The sequence below is a fragment of the Haemaphysalis longicornis genome, unplaced genomic scaffold (genome assembly GCF_048455015.1).
Source record: "Haemaphysalis longicornis isolate Haplotype H1 unplaced genomic scaffold, Haemaphysalis longicornis Haplotype H1 scaffold_1, whole genome shotgun sequence".
Taxonomy (NCBI): Eukaryota; Metazoa; Arthropoda; class Arachnida; order Ixodida; family Ixodidae; genus Haemaphysalis; species Haemaphysalis longicornis.
Genome location: NW_027526203.1, coordinates 292,050,219 through 292,069,082, shown reverse-complemented (window position 1 = coordinate 292,069,082; position 18,864 = coordinate 292,050,219). Strand labels below are relative to the sequence as shown.

The 18,864-nt window shown below is 49.1% G+C and overlaps 1 protein-coding gene across 1 annotated transcript; it reads right to left on the bottom strand.

Annotated features, from left to right (window-relative positions):
* Positions 1-783: 783 nt before the first annotated feature.
* On the bottom strand, positions 784-17,491 carry LOC144148080 (stearoyl-CoA desaturase 5-like). Its single transcript, XM_077679675.1, has 5 exons — positions 17,332-17,491; positions 16,274-16,448; positions 7,183-7,313; positions 5,574-5,779; positions 784-2,199 (listed from the first exon to the last, which is right to left on the bottom strand). The coding sequence occupies exons 2-5, from the start codon at positions 16,437-16,439 to the stop codon at positions 1,749-1,751; spliced, it is 954 nt and encodes a 317-aa protein (XP_077535801.1). The 5' UTR covers positions 16,440-16,448; positions 17,332-17,491; the 3' UTR covers positions 784-1,748.
* Between the last annotated feature and the right edge of the window lie 1,373 nt (positions 17,492-18,864).

Genomic DNA, 18,864 nt, shown 5'->3' with positions numbered 1-18,864 from the left:
GAAGGGGCGTCTGATCTTTAATAATTACCCTTTTCTTCCCGTCGGCCACATTACGCATCGCAGTCAATGGGGACGTTGGACCGGTATCCATCCACAGCCATACCCGAATCCATACCCGAATCTGCAGCCAATGGGAATTTGGCTCCCACTGTGTGGTTATGCGGATATGGCGACGGCGCGTTTTTCGTCAAATTATCCACATAATGCTTGAGCGATGCTCCCACGTTGAAATGCTTACGTGACTTCCGACGTGAAGAAACGTTTTATTCCGTCAATACTGTCGAGTTCATTATATTGTTACGCACAGCATAAGTGCCGTATATTAGCCGATAGTGCGTCAGCCATTCCTCGACGTCTTCATCGGCGTTCCCAGTGAACATTCGGGGCTCTCGCGGGGGATGCCAGCCAGGCCTGGGGGCCGGCACAGTATTCCCACCTTGAGGCGTCGTAGGAGGCAGCGGTGGCAGACCCGCGACACGTCGGCTGCGGCGGAAATCCTGGAGGTCCGGCGTGGCGTACCCAGCTCCTCCACCAAACTGTTACGAGATGGATTTATTTAGTGAGGTCGGACGGTGCAGGACGAGCGTAGATGGTAGAGCGGTCCGTGAATGATGGTGCCAAGCCGGAGTGCAACCTCGTTCTCCTCTTCTTCCAATCAGCTTGCTCAGATGGTTGACCGTTGAAATGTCATAAACGCATCGGCGATTATACGGCACTTATGGTGTGCGTAACAATATAGTTGGCGCTCAAGGTTTAAATAAAAAACCCAACATCAACAAAAACTTAAAATAAATGAATTTATTTTTTGTTGCGTAGAAGCTCATATGCACATCATGTATCAGGTCACATTCCACACAACATTTACTCAAGCACTTGAAACGGCTATCACAGAATGTGAGAAGACTTCTTCCCTGTTTAAAATACACATAAAAATTTTGCGTCTGAATTTCAGAAATTCCTAAAGACCCATTTCGCGGCGTTAACTAATGACAGCATATGGGATTGCCTAGACTGACAATATGGGGACGTGTCGTTGTCATAACGATGACTGCGGCAGAGGTATCGAATAATTTTTGTCATAGAAATCCACATCGTGAAGTTCTTGCTACGGGTACATTACTTAAGTTTACCTAAAAATACGCGAGGTCTCTATCACTGGTTGCGTAGCCAGAATACATTGCGTACTAGAAGACACATTCCGGCCATACTACCATCAATATAGCATTTAGGCTGGGTCCCGAAATGTATCTTTGAGCTTTGTGCATATCGGGTGCCGATTCCACGGCAAACTCGACTGCACGAAGAGAGGCAGAAAAGTGGACTACTGATCAACTAGTTCGCCAACGGAGTTCGCCAACGGAGTGCCATAGGCCATTTTATTTCACTAGATCTAGTTTAGCTACTGGTGTATGCCAAGAAGTGCAGCACTGACTGTTTCTCGCACCGGGTCTTAATCCGACGGTGTGCAGCTGCAAGCGGGCCGACAGAAGCATGCGCACAAGAGCCACAACACAGCACCCGACGAGGCTGCCCTTCTTGGCGTAACAACAATGGGAATGCTTCCCCGTGCAGCTCCTCGCCAGGAGGCAGTCTGCAGGGGTAGACCAATGTCCTTTCACTTCGCAGTGTGAACTATAAATAGCGGGTCCCACACGAAAGACATGGGGGCCGACTTGTCAGAGCACGGCCACCCAAGAGAGGAACAAAATAGGCGGGTGTGGACCCCGAGGTGGTCTTGACGTCCCTCATCAGTAGCCGCGCGTGCCCGCGGTCAGGCCCCGGGAGCCGTCGCCCGTGCGCTCCATGCGCCGCTGCACCACCTCCGAGGGCACCTCCTTGCGGTCGTACACCTGGCCGAGCCAGGCGAAGAAGTCGATGAACCACGTGGTGGTGTTGATGCGGCAGCCCAGCTCGCTGGTGCGGTAGTCGTACGGGAACGTGTGGTGGTAGTTGTGGAACCCTTCGCCGTGGGCCCCGACAATGGTCACCAGGTTCTGCCGGGGGTTGATGTGGCGGTCGTACGGCCGGTTGCCCCACATGTGAGCTGCGCTGTTTACCAGCCAGGTCATGTTGAGCGTGAAGCAGTAGCGAGTCAGCGAGCAGACCACGTAAGAGTTCCAGAGAGTCTCTCCCCACAGGTACCAGGGCAAGAGAGCAGGCAGGACGAAGCACATGGTAACCATCAGAGGCAAGTAATACCTGCGCAAGAGAGAAACAAACAAATATACAAAGGTATATTCGAAGAGCATACTTAAAGGTTCCGGTGCATAATAAATGTACGCGTTAACAACATTAGCAACATGCGGGTGCAGCTAAACCAGTATATTCAATGCGAAAAAGGAAATCTCGGACAATAGAGTACTGAGCGAAGATTAAATCTACTCGAAAACGAACTTATTTTGCGGTAAAATGGGCATAAAATTGTCATGAGAGAACAACCGTATACAATGAAGACTAATAAAAGCGCGCATTGGAGAAACACCGGACGACAACCGGATCTATAAAAGGTGTGCAGATGACGTTGTTATCTGTAAAATTTTTCAATTCAAAGTAACCCTTGATGTTTCCAGAGAAAATATTTGTACACAACTATTGAAATGTCATGGTGCACACTCATGAGCGCCTAAGTAGGGAAGGCACTAAGCTTAATTCATTGTTAGCTTTCATTCAAAGACGAGCCTAAAGGAAACTTATGCGAGTTCTATCTGTGTGGCGAGCGGACAGGAGCATCTAGCGAACTCAATGACACAAAAGCATGTTGTATTTGAAAGCATTACTAACATCAGTTCCTAGAAGTGTTGCCGGCAAAACTGCGTTTTTCGCGTATTTTTATTCGTGGGGTCAGTAAAAAGCTTTTAAAGACGAATAGTCTTTCTTGAGCTACTGAAACGCAGAAATTTAGGTCTGTGTGTCTGCTTGTCCCTAGATTTAGCCGCCCGGCAAAAAGGGAACGTGATGCTTACGAGACGTTTATATAGGCAAATCATTTCCAAACTACTAAATGTGGTGGCAGAGTTCATACTTGTCAAAATTGTTGAGGAAAAAAAAAACATTAGGCATATTTAAAATGAGACATCAATAAATAAGTGACATTTACATTGTTATTTTATTTTAAAACAGACGGCTGCTTGATTTTTGCGATAACAAATTAAAAAATACACCTCGCAAACAATTTTTTTTTTACTTCAAAATACACGAAGCGCTCTCGGCGCCCCCTCGTGGCAGTGTTCCAAGTTTAACAGTAAGAAAAGGTTCCAGCAGATGGCGCGAGCAGTGGAACGCGGTAAAATTGAGTTGACTTGAGCAAAGCTCCACTGTGTTTATCGTGGAATGAGCGAAGCGTAAGAGCGTAAGAGGTGGGCGGGAAAGCGAAGACAGACATTTACGTAGCAGGGGCGGCAGAAGACTATCGTCTTTCGACGACATTTGCAGCGAAGTGAGCAGATACGCGGCCAATTTTTTATCCATAGCATCAAAGATGCTACATACTCCGAATGGCATTTCTAAGGAGTGATAGCAACACTAAGCACTTCAGAAGGTTCAAACGGCAGCAAAGACAATTGAAACATACGGATGAAGTCTCCCGTAAATGAACGTCTTTAAGGAAGCATAGTTAACGCTCTTTGTTACAGAAAGCAATCAACCATTTGACGAAGTACTCGGAGAAGTGTGGGTTAGACATTAGAACACAAAAGTGTCGCAATTCCCTTTTCTAGGAGACATATTTCTCATTAGTAATTCGCTCAGCGGGTGCGTAATACCGTTTGTGCAAAACAGATCCTTGGGTCTGAAATTCAACCAGTCAGTGTGCCAGGCGCCTTACATCCGACCCAAAAACAGGAAAGCTAAAATCTCTTGTGCTTGAACTAAGCATCCTTGTAGAGAGTGATTGAGGCTGCTCAGTTTCATCCCTGCGACATTGAAAAGTGTTGTTCTGCGGTTTAACGCTACGCCCGCGCTGTGTGACCTGCCCAAGAAACCAACGTGAAGATTAGAAAGGCCATACATCCTCAAGATGTGCTCTTATGCCTCATCAAATGCACTTCCACTTTCGCAACACCATCGAGGCGAGCTTCTTTGCAGCCATGGTAACACAGACGCCAGGAAATATCCAAGCAACTATTCGTGCCACCTGTAGCCCAGCTTTGCCATCAAGAGACTGTTAGCTTTATTTTTGTATCCAGGAGCTACGAGATATCAACGTGCAGTAAAATCTGAATTGCCTCCGTGGCTGTGTTCTCTCAAGACGCCATCAAGGATTGCACCAGGAATACACAATCCGCATAGGCTGGTCGACTGTGGCTTCCCGCTAGAGCAATCTCTCGCTTCTAGAGTAGGTATACTCGAATTTGAGCAAATGGACCTGTATACAAGCAACGATTGTTAAGCGATAAGAGCTTGAATATACTGTAAACGGAAGCCTGCTGAGGAGATATGTTCAGTCCCAAAACTTTGTCTACGGCAACTGCACATGCACCCTCTCACGCAGGCGAAACTGCCTTCGACAAGTTGGAAAATTCAAATGCGTAGCAATCCTTGGCTGGTAAACCCGAGCTTTGGATCACGCAATTTCGGTCACCAATAGCACGTACCCAGCAGGCGTCGGCGCAAGGCGCATCCGTCTGGTGCACGCAAAACGCTTACACAAAAGACGCAACCCTCGGTAAGGGCTTGATTCCTATTGGCTGCTACTCGTTACATAGCGCGTGCTCCAGAAAACTCGCCCGCAGTCGTAGTTGGCCTTCAGCTGCTGCGTAAGGATAATGATGCTGAAACAAGCAGGCGCAGTGCGTCCTGGGCGGCTTACGTCTGTATCATGCATGGACAAGAGTGGCGGCTGCCAATAAGGGAGGAGGAGAAAAGAGTGTGGCGCCGGCGCTGCAGCCAATAGGGACGTCAAGCCGGTGCGCACCCGCGTTCGCAGTCAATGGGAATTTCACAGCGAAGCTGTATATGTCTAATCTCTCCAGTTCTCGCGCCCGTGTGGACCGAAGATTAGAAGCAAACGTGTTTTGTTTCGTGCACTGCGTCCAGCTTCACTGGTCATCATTTTTCAGAGTGGAAGGGCATTGATTTTCGATGACGGCCTTTGATTATTTTGATTCCGAGGCTTCACTTTGTGGTGACGCGGATCTGGGGACGGCGCGTGCTTTATCAACTGAGCCAAGTAACGCACGAGTGATGCCGACGCGTTAAAATGGAATGCTTCTCCGTGGTCCCCGACGAACGCTCGTTGAAGCGCGGCCCGTCCATACACTAACGCCACATTTCGCTGTCGAGTATATTCGCATGAAGCTCAATGAGCTGCCTTTGGCGTTAAGGGCTATCAGTGAAATTAGGCTTGGTTTGCCTTATAATATCATAGAAGACCCCAAGTGAACACCTTTCGAGAATTGGGCGCATATTCGGTTCTTTATAATATACTATACTGTACATTTCTACGTCGGCGTTGGTAATTCGGAATTTTCCCATTCCCGAACAGTTCGGCGCACACGAGCGTAATTCCCTGCTGGGTACAGCAAGCTAGCTCCATTGCGATCCCCAGCATCGGTTCATTGGCTCTGTGCACCCACCTCTTCTGGAAGCGGACCACGGGGTCGGCCATCAGGTCGCTCATGTCGATGTTCTTGCCCTTTTCGCGCACGTCGGGGTGCTTGCGTACCAGGAGCCAGCCCACGTGCGAGAAGAAGAAGCCCCGCGTCGCGTCGTGTGGGTCGGCGGTCGTTTCGGAATACTTGTGGTGCATCCGGTGATCCCTCGCCCAGTCGTAGATGTCATTCTGAAACAAAAGTCGGGGGTCAGCCTCAGGTCATTCCCTTCTACATCACCTGTTAACTGCTGCACAAACCTTAAAGATGTGTACAAGTGTAAGTACAATGCTGGCTGTACACCTTATTTAACACTTAAGAGCTGTAAAAAAATCGACTAGGCAGCGTGAGTGTACACTTAAAGAAAAAGAATCCGGGGTTGTGTTTTGCAGTAGTACACTTCAGTGACAAATCACTGTCTCGAAGGGAACAAGTTCGACGAGAACGCCACCAGACATACGATTAGACGGAAAAAGGAGACCTGCGCGATCACGAAACCCAAGACGTCATGCTTGCATTGCCTACTCGATCGCAGTCAGTGGTCTCTACGTTGCGTTGTAGTGAAGCAAACACACAGACATTTTGAAGAGGGTTAACGCCCATGCATTCGAGATTTCGGCGCACGTTAAAGATCCCCAGGTGGTCAAAAATAATCCGGAGCTGCCGACTACGGCGCGCCTCATCACCTGTTCATCACCTGTGTAGCGTCGGCGCGTTAAACCCCGCAATCAATCAATCAATCAATCAATCAATCAATCAATCAATCAATCAATCAATCAATCAATCAATCAATCAATCAATCAATCAATCAATCAATCAATCAATCAATCAAATCAATCAATCAATCAATCAATTTTTAAGAGGGCACTAAATAAGCTGCCCCACGCGGAATAATTGTGGCACTGACACAGCAAATCAGTCAAATTTTGACCTGCGTCCACCACCTGCGTACGCAAGAGGGGCTGAGGAAGCCACTCCCGCCCAAAATATTCGGACGCGGGGGAGAGAAGGGTATGGACGAGGCTATTGACTCTGCCTATCGTCAAGTAACGACTACGGATAACACTCTTTTCTATCACATGCGATGCCCCCAGCTTACACGACTTCGACATTATGCTCCCACATGGGACCATCAGTCATTAGGCCTTTCCCCTAAACAAGAAGAAAAAAAGAGGGACACCACTGGAACGTTATGTGTAGTACGCCTGCTGCACCGCGAGTATTAGCTGAGTCCTAATGCCTCACCATTACAACAGTGCTCATCAGCTGCAGTGTGTAGCATCGCTTACATAGCATTTCATTGCTTTTTACAGGATAACTGCATTGGTGACGTGCCTTTAAAAACAGAGTCCAGGATTTTCATCGAGTTCTTCAAGTGAGCGGGGCTGAGGTCGCCATTTCGTCTGCAGGCGGTTGTGAAATATGGGAAGCCTGCCTTAAACAATAGAATCCGACACACATTCTCCTTTCTTCCTCCCCCGGGCAAAATAAATTAGGTTGGGTACATTGACGAGGCACCCGTACGTGGATTAACACCAAGCGAGCCTACAGTCAAATGGCAATAAATCTTGCGAGAAATGCCACATCTCCTCACCTGGAATGCCATGGTTTGCAGAAGCATCAGCAGGATGCGGTAAGGTGTCTTCGCCTTGTATGACCGATGAGCCCACAGGCGGTGAGAGCCAGCCGTCACTCCGATGCCGGATAACGTGTAGAGAATGTACGCTGAAGGGAATGAAGGCGGAAAGCGTACGTTTAGGATTATGTTGGTCTGCATAGCGGTGAGCAAACAATCCCGAGAGCAGCCTCCCAAATGGTTAACGGGAGGCGCACGCCCTGTTGTCACGCCCCACGGCAAGAGGCAAAAAGTTTGAACAGGGGTTGAAAGTGGCTTCGTTACTAGAACGACTGATCACAATCGCCCGAAATAGGCGCCACTTATGTATCTCGTCAGACCACAACAGAATATTTTTCTCATACGTATGTTTCGCGCTCCTTTTCTTTACATCCTCGAGCTTTCACCCCGTCAGAAGCACGCATGATACCGTGCAGCACAAGCAGGTAGCCGAGACTGAACGTGTTGCGCATAACAACACATTTCCAAGTTAAATTAATGGTATACTGCAATAACGTGGCCACTTGATCGGTGATCGCTGTTGCATACACACGCGCGGTCTCTCTCTCTCTCTGTTAAGGTAATAGTGTAACTAACGTTTCGTCTGAATCCCGAAATGTATTCACCGTATATATATATATATATATATATATATATATATATATATATATATATATATATATATATATATATATATATATATATATATATAGTTGAGAAAATGGTAGACGCACGATTAAAAACAAAAACAGTGGTTTACTGACGTTTCGACTATATATATATATTACAAAGGAAACGACTTTTTGCACACGGGGGAAATAAATGGTATGAAAGACACATGTCTGAAAGACACATGTATGAAAGACACATGTCGTCGGGGTAAGGGTGGTTACAACACCACCACCCCCATAATCTACTCGAACTCGCGCTATTTCTTCCGCCTGATGATTAGTAAATATTGAACGTGTCTATTTAGACACTTCAGCACGAATGGCAAATATGTTGTTCCAGATCACTGGAAGGCTGTCGCGAAGCACAATGGGATCAGTGCCCGTAGCCTCTTACAGATCCGGGCTCTGAGCCTGGATAACTTCCCGGCCTTTCCGTTCGCGTGTGCGAGATTTCGGCTCACGTTAAAGATCCCCAGGTGGTCAAAATTAATCCGGAGCCCTCCACTACGGCGCCCCTCATCGCCTGCGTTGCGTCGGCGCGTTAAACGCCAACAATCATCAATCTTTCCGTTCGCATTTCTCCTCCTCCTCCTCCTCCTCCTCCTCCTCCTCCTCCTCCTCCTCCATTTTAATGGTGTATATCCCGCCCATTTTCTTATCCCCTCTGGAATCAAATTCCGATTATAATCGTGTTGTCGGTGAAATATAGCTTGCCTCATCCCCTTCACAATGAGTGCTCGTGAAATATAACAATAAACGTACGTACCTTGCCTGTGTGGTCATGCTTGTATTTTTAACTGCGTGAAAATGCTGAATAAGCCACCCCGGTCACTCAAGGTGTTGTGCTACTTTAAAGGCGAAAAACAAGAACGCACGCGTGTGGAAATTTCATCGCTCAATTAAGGTCCCCAGGTGGTGTGAATGCATCCGTAGCCCTTCACTACAGTGAGCCTCATAGCCCAAGAGTAGCTTCGGCGTGTAAAGTCCAGTTAAAAAAAAACAAAAAAAACACGGAACAGGTTCTTAAGCAGTGCGGGAAACAGGCCCAAAATCGCTTTTCCCGTATGACACAGCGGAGTCGGGTGTCATTTTAGTTAAATAAGCTAGCCCTAAACCCAGTTTTGAAAGAAAATACGATAACTAATGTGGTAGCATTGAAATAAGACCTCTAAGTACTTGTACGAAGGTGCTTCCACACACCAATATTTTTGGTATTCCCAAGTTGAAAAAAAACTGATGTCATTTAAATTGCGTTTACAAGTCACTGGAAGAGGCACACGAAGGGGAAGCATTTTTTTTTATTTTATCTATCAAGAAACATCCACAGAACGAGTGGGGCCGAGATTAGGTGGAAGAAGGGCAGGGAGGCCACGAAATACTCCCTAGCCGAGCGACCCGCCGCGGTGGCTCAGTGGCTAAGGCGTTCTGCAGCTGACCACGACGTCGCGGGTTATATTCCCGGCCGCGGCGCCCGCTTTCCTGATGGAGGCGAAAAGCAAAAACGCCCGTGTGTTTGAGATTTCGGCGCACGTTAAAGATCCCTAGGTGGTCAAAATTAATCCGGAGCCCTCCACTACGGCGCGCCTCATCGCCTGTGTAGTGTCGGCGCGTTAAACTCAACAATCAATCAACTCCCTAGTCGAGCAACAAGAGCGTTTCTGATATGTATGTATCGCTCGTCCTGACGCATGGTGCAAATGCTACCTTACTCTGCCGTATACTATGGCCACCACCAATGAGTCCGGCGGCTTTTAAACGGGAAGCACGGATGACGTTTTGGCTTTTAATGGTGTCACTGATTAAGCCAATAATGATGATCTGAATCCCCTGTCATTAAAACGTCCTCATATGTCGAAAAGTTGCGCATATTTGTTCAGCCATGTAGTACGCCGGACCATCGATAAGGAGCGGCTCCTGATAAAGCCTTCAATGAGGGGCGGAATCCGCATAGGGCATTGTCAATATGACGGGCCACGAGTTCGGTTGGGCGTCAGTTGGTAAAGTGCTTTGACCTCCGAAGATAGCAAATGAAGGGATTTCTGAGATAAAGGCTAAGTAATTAGCGAATGCTGCTTAGTCAACTATATAAAATACGAACCAAAATGCCCGGTGTCAGTTGTTCGCAGCGCAGCATTGAATTGATTGATTGATAGTAGGGTTTAACGCGCCGACGCAACGCAGGCGATGAGGCGCGCCGTAGTAGAGGGCTCCGGATTAATTTTGACCACCTGGGGATCTTTAACGTGCGCCGAAATCTCGTAAACACGAGCGTTTTTGCTTTTCGTCTCCATCAAGAAAGCGGGCGCCGCGGCTGGGAATATAACCCGCGACCTCGTGGTCAGCAGCAGAACGCCTTGCGCAGCATTGGAAACGCTTTGCACGCAGGGGCGTATTAACCTGCTTGCAGGGCGATAAGCTATATGCTGCGGTGAACGATATGGGGATTTTTTCTCGTTTGGAAGAGGAGGCCAAGGCACAAAGAAATTTGGAAAGTACAGCTTAACGTATCCAATGAAGTGCAGGGAGGGAGCGAAGTAGAGGCAGACGGGATAGCTTTCTGCAGCGACTACACATAGCTTTGCTCCGCCCTTGCGATGTGTATTTGACCATGGCATCGCCACCCTGCACTATACAGCGGCGGCTGTGAGTGTACGACTTTCTCTGTTATATATGCCTGCAGTGCACGGACTTTGATCAATAAGCGACGATTCCTTGAACAGTTATCACCAAGGGCCTGACGCGCCGTGCCAACGTTTTGCGGGACCCGAACTGATGTGTTGCATCATAAGACAGGCTAAAAAAAAATCGTAAAGGTGCGTCGGTACCTCCTTTCCTTTTTCGTTTACAACCTGATTGGAAGACTACAAAATCCGCCACTGACGTCTCGTGATCTTCGCCACTTAAACCAATTCGCGCGTCTTTTGTCATCGCGCCGTTATACAGGTGCCTTCCTTTTGTCGACTTCGGTGGCTTGACACGCGATAAACATGGCTGTTGATAACTCAAACACGGCAGCGGTGCTTATGCAGATTGAGTTCTGTGGGCAGAAGCAGCGACGAGCAAGGGATATTTCCTGCAAAAAACATGACGCCCATGATGTGTAAAACAGCCGTGTTGATCCGGGGGCCAACACCAGTGCAACGTGCCTATAGGGGAAGCGGAGAGGCGCGCACAGCCGGTCCTCTCGATTACTTCTCTCAGCAGCCGTGCCGTCACCCCGGTTGCAACAGGCCGACAGGGGCACTCGTCGGCCGCACTAATCAGACGGGCCGCCCCTCAGTCACAAGATGGAGAGATAGCGTGACAGTAAGAGCGTCCGTCCCCTCACGCCCGTGTGTTCGAGATTTCGGCGCACGTTAAAGATCCCCAGGTGGTCAAAATTAATCCGGAGCCCTCCACTACGGCGCGCCTCATCGCCTGTGCAGCGTGGGCGCGTTAAAACGCATAATCAATCAAGAGTGACCTTTCTCCACCCCTGTCGTGACAGCCGCGTGGGAAAAGCGTTAACGGCGCGTGGCGTTACTGTTCTGCGCGAACACCGCGCGGCGGCCGGAGAGCCACCACGGGAATCAGGTAATACCGGAGATTACGGGCGGCGGCACCAGCCGATGAGGACAGCAGGTTAACCGCGTCACCAATTGCCTTCAGAAGAAGAAAAAACATCTTCAAGACCAAATTTTGAAAGAAGAAAGGCCGTTGCACGGAATGACAAACGTCACTCTGTAGTGGGGAGGCAGCGCATGCCCGTTGGTCAGCAGGAAGCGCGGAGGAATTGGCCCACTGCGTGACGTTTGCTGTTCGGAGAAGGGCTTCCTTCGTTCCAGATGGTGTTCCAGATGGCTTAGCTTTTGATTTTATGACTGCGCCGTAAAACGCACGCGGGTGAGAGCAAGCACGACTGTGCAACATGAGCTAACGAAAGCCACAGCGAGAGCGCTTGAAGCGATGCTATAGATAGTTGAAAGGATAGCGCGAGTTCTTGGCGGCCGCTGTATGCCCTGCTCATGACCGCACACAGCTGCTGTAATTATGCCAATGGGTTACTACAACCACCACCACTGTAACGGTGCACGTTCGTGAGGGCTGGTGTAACCGCGCTTGCGCAGAAGTGAAAAGAAAGCCACTGCGTTCTCAGTGACGCGAACGCACGGTAACGCAGTCCTGTCAATTGTCCTGACAACTAAAGGTGCAAAAAAAAAAAAGCTTTCATGAGCGGAAAACTAGATGCGTTTGATTAGTCCAAATGGCCTCATTATTCAGCAGCACTCTAAACAGCGCTAAACAAGCAGCGTCTGTAGTGCAGCTCGTACCCACCTAGAGAACCTGCACGACTGAGCTTGTTCAGTTCAAAAGCCGGAGTGGCGTTTTACGCGCCGGAGACACGCCTGGGCTACAAGGAGCGCCTTAGTGAAGGGCTACAGGGTTGTTTAGAACAGCTAGTGGCGCTTAACGTGGGCCGAGATATCGACACGCGGTCGTTTCTGTTTTTCGCTCAATGTAGCAATCACGCTCCCAACTTCAGTTCCCATGTGCCCCAAACGGCGCCTACGCTCCACCTAGCTCCTCTTTGTTGGTAAACCCTGGGCAAGACAATAGAACTGTGACTGTACCCCGCTACCGGGTTCGACAACGCATGCCTTCACGGTTTCAAATGGCACCAAGCAAGGGCATATTCAGCAGCACAAACATTTTACAGTCAGTTGGGCTTGCGATTCCCAAGACCTGCTGCGCATGAACCCTTAAAATGAAAGCTCTTCCCGGAGCTACAGAGAGAGATAGTTTCATCATTGCCAGAGTAAAATACACTTGAGCAACACAAATATGAGAAAGCTGACGGAAATGTAAGGAAACAAGTGCGTAGCGAGCGAGCGAGCGAGCTCACGCAGACACCCGTACGTGCAGTCGTTTATATTACATCCTCTAACGAAAACACAAAAAAAGCACCTGCAGCATGTGCTGCAGCACAAAAAAAGACACATGCTTACGTCGCCCGTCAGAATTCAAGGGTCAAGGTGAGCAAGGACGAGCCAAAAAAAAAGTAAAACAAAACAGATAACTGCTTTTTCATGCACTACCGTTACCCGCGCTGTCTGATCTTTTAGCGTACCTCGTTCTTGTCCGCGAGCTCACAGCTAATTAAGTGTCAGGCCTGCATCAGACCTGTATCAGGCCTGCCTTAAGAGCATTTAAATATCCCAGCGCACAGAAGGCCTCACCGGGCTGTAATACAGTTGCTGACGCTATACTGAAAAAAAGCAGAAGAGGGCCTTATGTGCAACGTTACGCTGCCCGTTTCACACTTAAGCGATCCGTTTTCTAAGCGTGTTCTCTACAAATTTTCAGCCGTGCGTTCCTCTGAGAGTTACCGTTGCCGGCGAATATCTATCCGGCTTGTCACTATCTCCGCTAGCATGACACGATAGCATTAGGTTTGCTGACTTTTGCATTGCAGTGCGTAGTCAGGATGTTTCGGGACGCCGTTTGGAAGCTTTGAGCGGCCGTGTTCACAAAGCCGAACACTAAAGATGCACCAAACTGAAAACAGTGCGGAGTTTCGCCGCTGTGGGAAAGCGTTGCGGTCCCTTCTACACGTACACTGCCGATAGGAGCCCTGCACATCGCATCCGGTGCGGTTGTTGAACGCATATGTGACGTCCAACGTACAGCCGTCCAAAGTTTAAACAACAAGAAATAAAGAGGTGCCAGCCTATGCACACAGCGGCAGCCTACGACAGGGCCCGGGCTAGTCAGCGAGGTTTGTGAGCGCCCATCACCAGCCGCCGAAGTTGCGCGGGTGGCCATCGTAAGCTGTCGCTTTGTGCATACGCTGGCACCAGGGGCGTAGCCGGGGGGGTGTTTCAGTGTCAGAACACCGCCCCGAAATTTTCAGAACTCTATGCGTACCCAGCTACCCTCTTTCGGCCCTTTTTCGCCCCCGCTGTGTACACACCACATCGATATATCAGCATGCAAAGACGAAGATTGAAATGACTGTAGTGAAGACAAGAATGACTAAGGTGGTGTTTGGACGCAGGCTTTCTTTCTTTTTATGTTCTCACCGGCGGTATGAAACACGTCCCCGATAGATATTTCTGGCTACGCTACTGGCTGGCACCCGCTTCTCTGCTGTTAAAGCTCTTGGCGGATGTGCCGTCAATGCCAGATAAAACGCGAACACGAAAATGTGATTTGATTTTGATTGATTGTAGTGTTTAACGCGCCGACGCAACGCAAGCGATGAGGCGCGCCGTAGTGGAGGGCTCCGGATTAATTTCGACCACCTGGGGATCTTTAACGTGCGCCGAAATCTCGCACGCAAGGGCGTTTTTGCTTTTTGCCTCCGTCAGAAAAGCGGGCGCCGCGGCCGGGAGTCGAACCCGCGTCCTCGTGCTCAGCAGCACAACGCCTTAGTCACTGAGCCAGCACGACGGGTCACGAAAATGTGAGCCTGGAAAAGCGAAATGAACGAGTATGCTTCGGGGAAATCAAATAAAGGCGCGCTTCTGGTACAAAGAGTGCGGTTATTGACCATCGCCCCTGTGACTCAGCCATGCGACAATTTGAACTGCATGTCGGAAAGGAATGGCGCTTTTTGCGCGCTCGCTCTAGTTCATTTGTCTGTGTTAGAGTTTCATTTGTCCATGACTGCACAGAGGCAGTGACAACGAGGCCATCACCGAAGTGAAAGAAAACAGTGGGAGATGGCGTGACGAACTGGTAGAATTCCACGCCCCGGAGCTAAATAGTAGTTCGTGGGCTCTCGCAGGGTTAACGTGAGGTGGCACGGGACACCTTTCTCGGCTGGGCGGTGCCAATGATTTGACTGAACTTTTCAAGCAACTGAAGAAGTAACGGTAACTTGATCCTATTTTTATCCAATTTCTCGGTCAATTTTAGTGCACACACCTTTGATTGTTACTTAAGCCGACATAATCCAGTAAGCAGATCTATAAAAAGTATCCGACAGCAAGCAGGCGGCGGTGTACAACTGTCTGTAGATAATAACGCCTCTGACCCCCCTTTTTTTTTGCTTTTATATACATTCCGCGCTGACATTGCTCTCTCTCTCTTTCTCTGCCAGTAGGAATGCCTAAATCCGGTGAGCAATCGGTTTGATTATGGCCCATTATAGCAAGCCTTCCGTTTAGGCGCACTGCAAGAGCAAGACGTTTCCGAGACTCTCATTATTGCAAGGGTGCCACATAGTCAGTGACCGCCACTTCATACTATTTGGGCTCTCAATGTGACCAGGAGAAGTGCAGTCGAACATTGAACTAAAAGTGGCTAAGCTTTAAATGTCCAGGAAGGGACAGAAGCGCACAGTTGTCGGAGATATTTTTAGGAGTTATTTCTAGGGGCCAGTTGCAGCAAATTAAAGACCTTGTGAGATGACTGGAGGGCGTTTCCAGCAGGCAGACGGGCGTAGCCAAAAACTGCCCCCGCGACCTGCGGCGCACCTAACGCTGATTGGCCAGCCCGGCAGTGGGGTGGTCAGCCCAACCGCGGAAGCAGCGTTAGAAATTTCGATGGGCATCTTGTGACGCCGTGACCGTTCCGCAACTAACTCAGCAAATTAGCCAGCCATGCGTTTACGGTGCGAGAAGTCATGCTACACACGCTTTGCCCGTCCCGGCCCGGAAAGGTATGAACACACGGCTTTCGTGCACAAATGTATGGACGCTGTCAGCCAGTAGTTTGTGTGTGTGTGTAACGCAAACTGCGGACGTTCGCTGTCCTGGTAAGTTGCACTTACAGTAAAAGAAAGCTGTGCACACTTTACTCCCTTCTTCAGGTTGCATTTAATGAGATTCTTCCACGTGAATATTTATGTATCCTATGAAGATTTCGCAGCCCTTTCGACGCCGAAAACCTTCCGCACATTTTCCTGACAACTCAGGCACATACTAGTAAGTTAGGCAAACAGCGGCAAACAGGTTATGGGCCACAACGTGCGGAGCGCCCAATTTTAAACCGGGACTACACTCAACGTCAATCTTACGCGTATGCTGGAATATTGTGGTGGCAAAGTAATAAGCAGCTAGTTTGAACAATACAATCGAACGCTTATCAGATGCGTTGCCTGTACAAAAAACGATGTCATCACTTCAGTGTGTCATTTTTTTTTAAAGTTACACAAAGCCTACTGTTCTTACTCTATTGTGCGTTACTCTAAGTGAGCAACTCCTAGGAATTAAAGGGGGGCAATGCCACGCAAGCCCTCGGCTGTCGAGAGAGCGACCAGAACGTCTGCCCGTAAGCTGGCCGGAAAAGAAGCCCAAAGCAAGAGGCGGCCCGGCAGGCCCGTGATGCGGCGCAGTCAGACCATGCGCTGCAGCACGCGCCAGCTCGGCGGCCGCCACTCAGCGGATGAATGAAAGGCGCGCCGGCGGGACTCTTACCGGCGAGCACGGTCTTCCACTGCACGCTGAAGAAGACCAAGTAGAAGCCGTAGATGGAGATCAGGTGCAGGCTCCCCATGAGGATCACATTTCGCCAAACTATCTCCATCTTGTGCGGCTTAGCGACGGTCCGCTCCTCCGTCACGGTTTCCGTCACGGTCGACATCGTTCCCTTCTGCACAGAACAGCGGGTTGGGGGGGATGACTTAGCTGCTTGAACGCGCGAAATATTCGCTCTATAACGGACCTCGCCGCGATTCCGCAAGCCTCATGTTTGGCTAATGAAAAAATATTACCGCTGCGCAATTAATAATTACCGCCACTTCAACAAAGACCCGCAAATAATTTCAGGCATCACGCATAATTGCGTCACGCATAAAGTAATAAAATCCCATAGGACAAATTCCACGGGTCGTCCAAGGGTAGGCTTTTTTGCCCCGAAAAGGAAAATCCTAAATGGATTTTTCCATTTTGTGGCAAGAAGACCTCCTACAGAGCGGTCGGTGGAATTCGCCAGTAGCCGAAAATCTCAAGTTTCTGTCCGACTGCCCTGCATGGCCTGGTTGTCTGGGGGAAAAACCAGCAGGCTGAACGGTAACCAGTGCAGATAATGAAAGCGGCAGTTTTCAAATGAAACTATCTAAGCGAAACAGTTTTTCTTAACGAGGTGGCCAAAAGTCGCAACGATGAACAGGCGCACCTGCGAGCGCGGTACATGTAGGAGATTAAAAGCAAAGTCCGTTCACGAAACAATCTGCGGCAACGGCAGTCTAAATTGCTTCAGCCGTGAAGCCGAGTATGGGGGGCCACTGACTCCACTCACTTAAAAGTGGTGTTGAATTTGGAAGACCCGTGTCCGAAAGTAGATGTCTATATCCGTAAAAAATTAACTCCTGGCACACACAGTGGACTCCAGAAAGCTGCAATGAAGTCAATATGTGGCGTCAGCTAAACCGGACAATTGGTCTAAAATCGCGGTTGTGACTGCGGCCCCACGAACTCTCCGCACCCACTCAAACACGTACGTACAAGTCGATTGTCGAGAAAGCAACACTCGCCTGTGGTTAATCCAGCTGCGCGAAGTATCCAATGTGACGGATCCCAACGTGCCGCTGCTGCAGTTATACGACGAGCGAGCGCGCCGCTGCTGGCGACGATCCAAAAAGGATGGATAAAAATCACGCGTGCACACACGACCGGCAACGTCGAGTAAAGGAAGCCGAATGTCACGTGGTACGTCCACCGGTGGTGTTATTGGCCGAGCCGCGCCGGAAGCAACGTGGCCCACCCTCGCCGTCTCCTCATGGGTGAGCAGACGAGAGTGGCGGCACTCCGTGTAGCAGACGACGCTTCTCGGCTACTCGCGTTCTGGAATAGATATAAAGTAAACGTCGCTGTTTAGCTGGACTTCTGTGATGGCAGGCTGCAGACATCCCCAAATAAACTGTCTCAGTGTATCAACAAAGCTTTTGTGTTCTTATTCGACCTCCGCAAACACTCGGTAAACTGCGGCTCGTAGCGAAGAGTGGCGCGATGCCGGCCGGTGGCGTGAGCAGATCAGATGATGCACACCCTCTCGTACCGTTCTCTCTCCCCCCACCGAGTCCGCTTTCTCCGCGTTTCTCCTCTCCGCACTGCGAGGAGAGGTGAGAAAAGAGAAAGAGGCGCCTCTTTTGAAAAGGAGACAGCGGCGTGAGTCACTTTTGCGCGCCAGTTCGCACGTGTACGTGTACGGTAGCAAAGGCGAGTGTGCACCACACGAAGCGGCAGCTGTTCTTCACAACCGTTTGACATGAATTTTACTTTCGGACACGGGTCTTCCAAATTCAACACCACTTTTAAGTGAGTGGAGTCAGTGGCCCCCCCCATACTCGGCTTCACGGCTGAAGCAATTTAGACTGCCGTTGCCGCAGATTGTTTCGTGGACGGACTTTGCTTTTAATCTCCTACATGTCTGATCTGCTCACGCCACCGGCCGGCAACCGTCTGGCCACGTAGCACAACGAAAATATATTTTACAAGTAACTAACCACGTCAAAAAGTAAAAAAACATGTGCGTTCCGCAATATGTTTAAACTCGTAGTAACTTTAAATGCCTCGGTCTTGCCAGCGCATTTGGGGAAAAAAATGTACATGGAAAATACTAGCCCCCCACTTCACTTCTATATTACGTTCACACATGAGATGAAGTCTGTCCGTTTAGTTTTCCGACTTTGGCGTAGAGATATAAACGGTTGTTCTCAAAGTTAAAAATATACATTTATGCTGCGCACGCCGCAAATTCAGTTAAATGTCTCTTCAATAACTTTACATTTCACCTAACTTTACATTTCAATAGATGTCGCCCATGCCCTTGGCTCTTAAAAAATGTTCTTTTTTACATGGTATTTAGGGGCTCGTTAAATACAAACTGGTTGCTTAAATAAATGTGTGGTCCCCACAACGGTGAGTTTTACAGCGCGAATGTAGCTCCCAGAGATAAACCAAAACTTAAATTATGAATGTTAAAAATACATACGAATAATCATTGAGGCAAGTTACTTTTTATTTAACGTGAGTTCCCAGGTTTAAAGAGAATGATTCGTTAAGAC

What these genes read in the sequence shown, in the direction of transcription:
- LOC144148080 (XM_077679675.1), bottom strand. Translation starts at nt 16,439, where the DNA reads ATGTCGACCGTGACGGAAACCGTGACGGAGGAGCGGACCGTCGCTAAG. An exon ending in GTGGAAGACCGTGCTCGCCG is followed by an intron (nt 7,314 to 16,273) that starts GTAAGAGTCCCG and finishes CATTCCCTTCAG; the next exon opens with CGTACATTCTCTACACGTTA. An exon ending in TGCAAACCATGGCATTCCAG is followed by an intron (nt 5,780 to 7,182) that starts GTGAGGAGATGT and finishes CTTTTGTTTCAG; the next exon opens with AATGACATCTACGACTGGGC.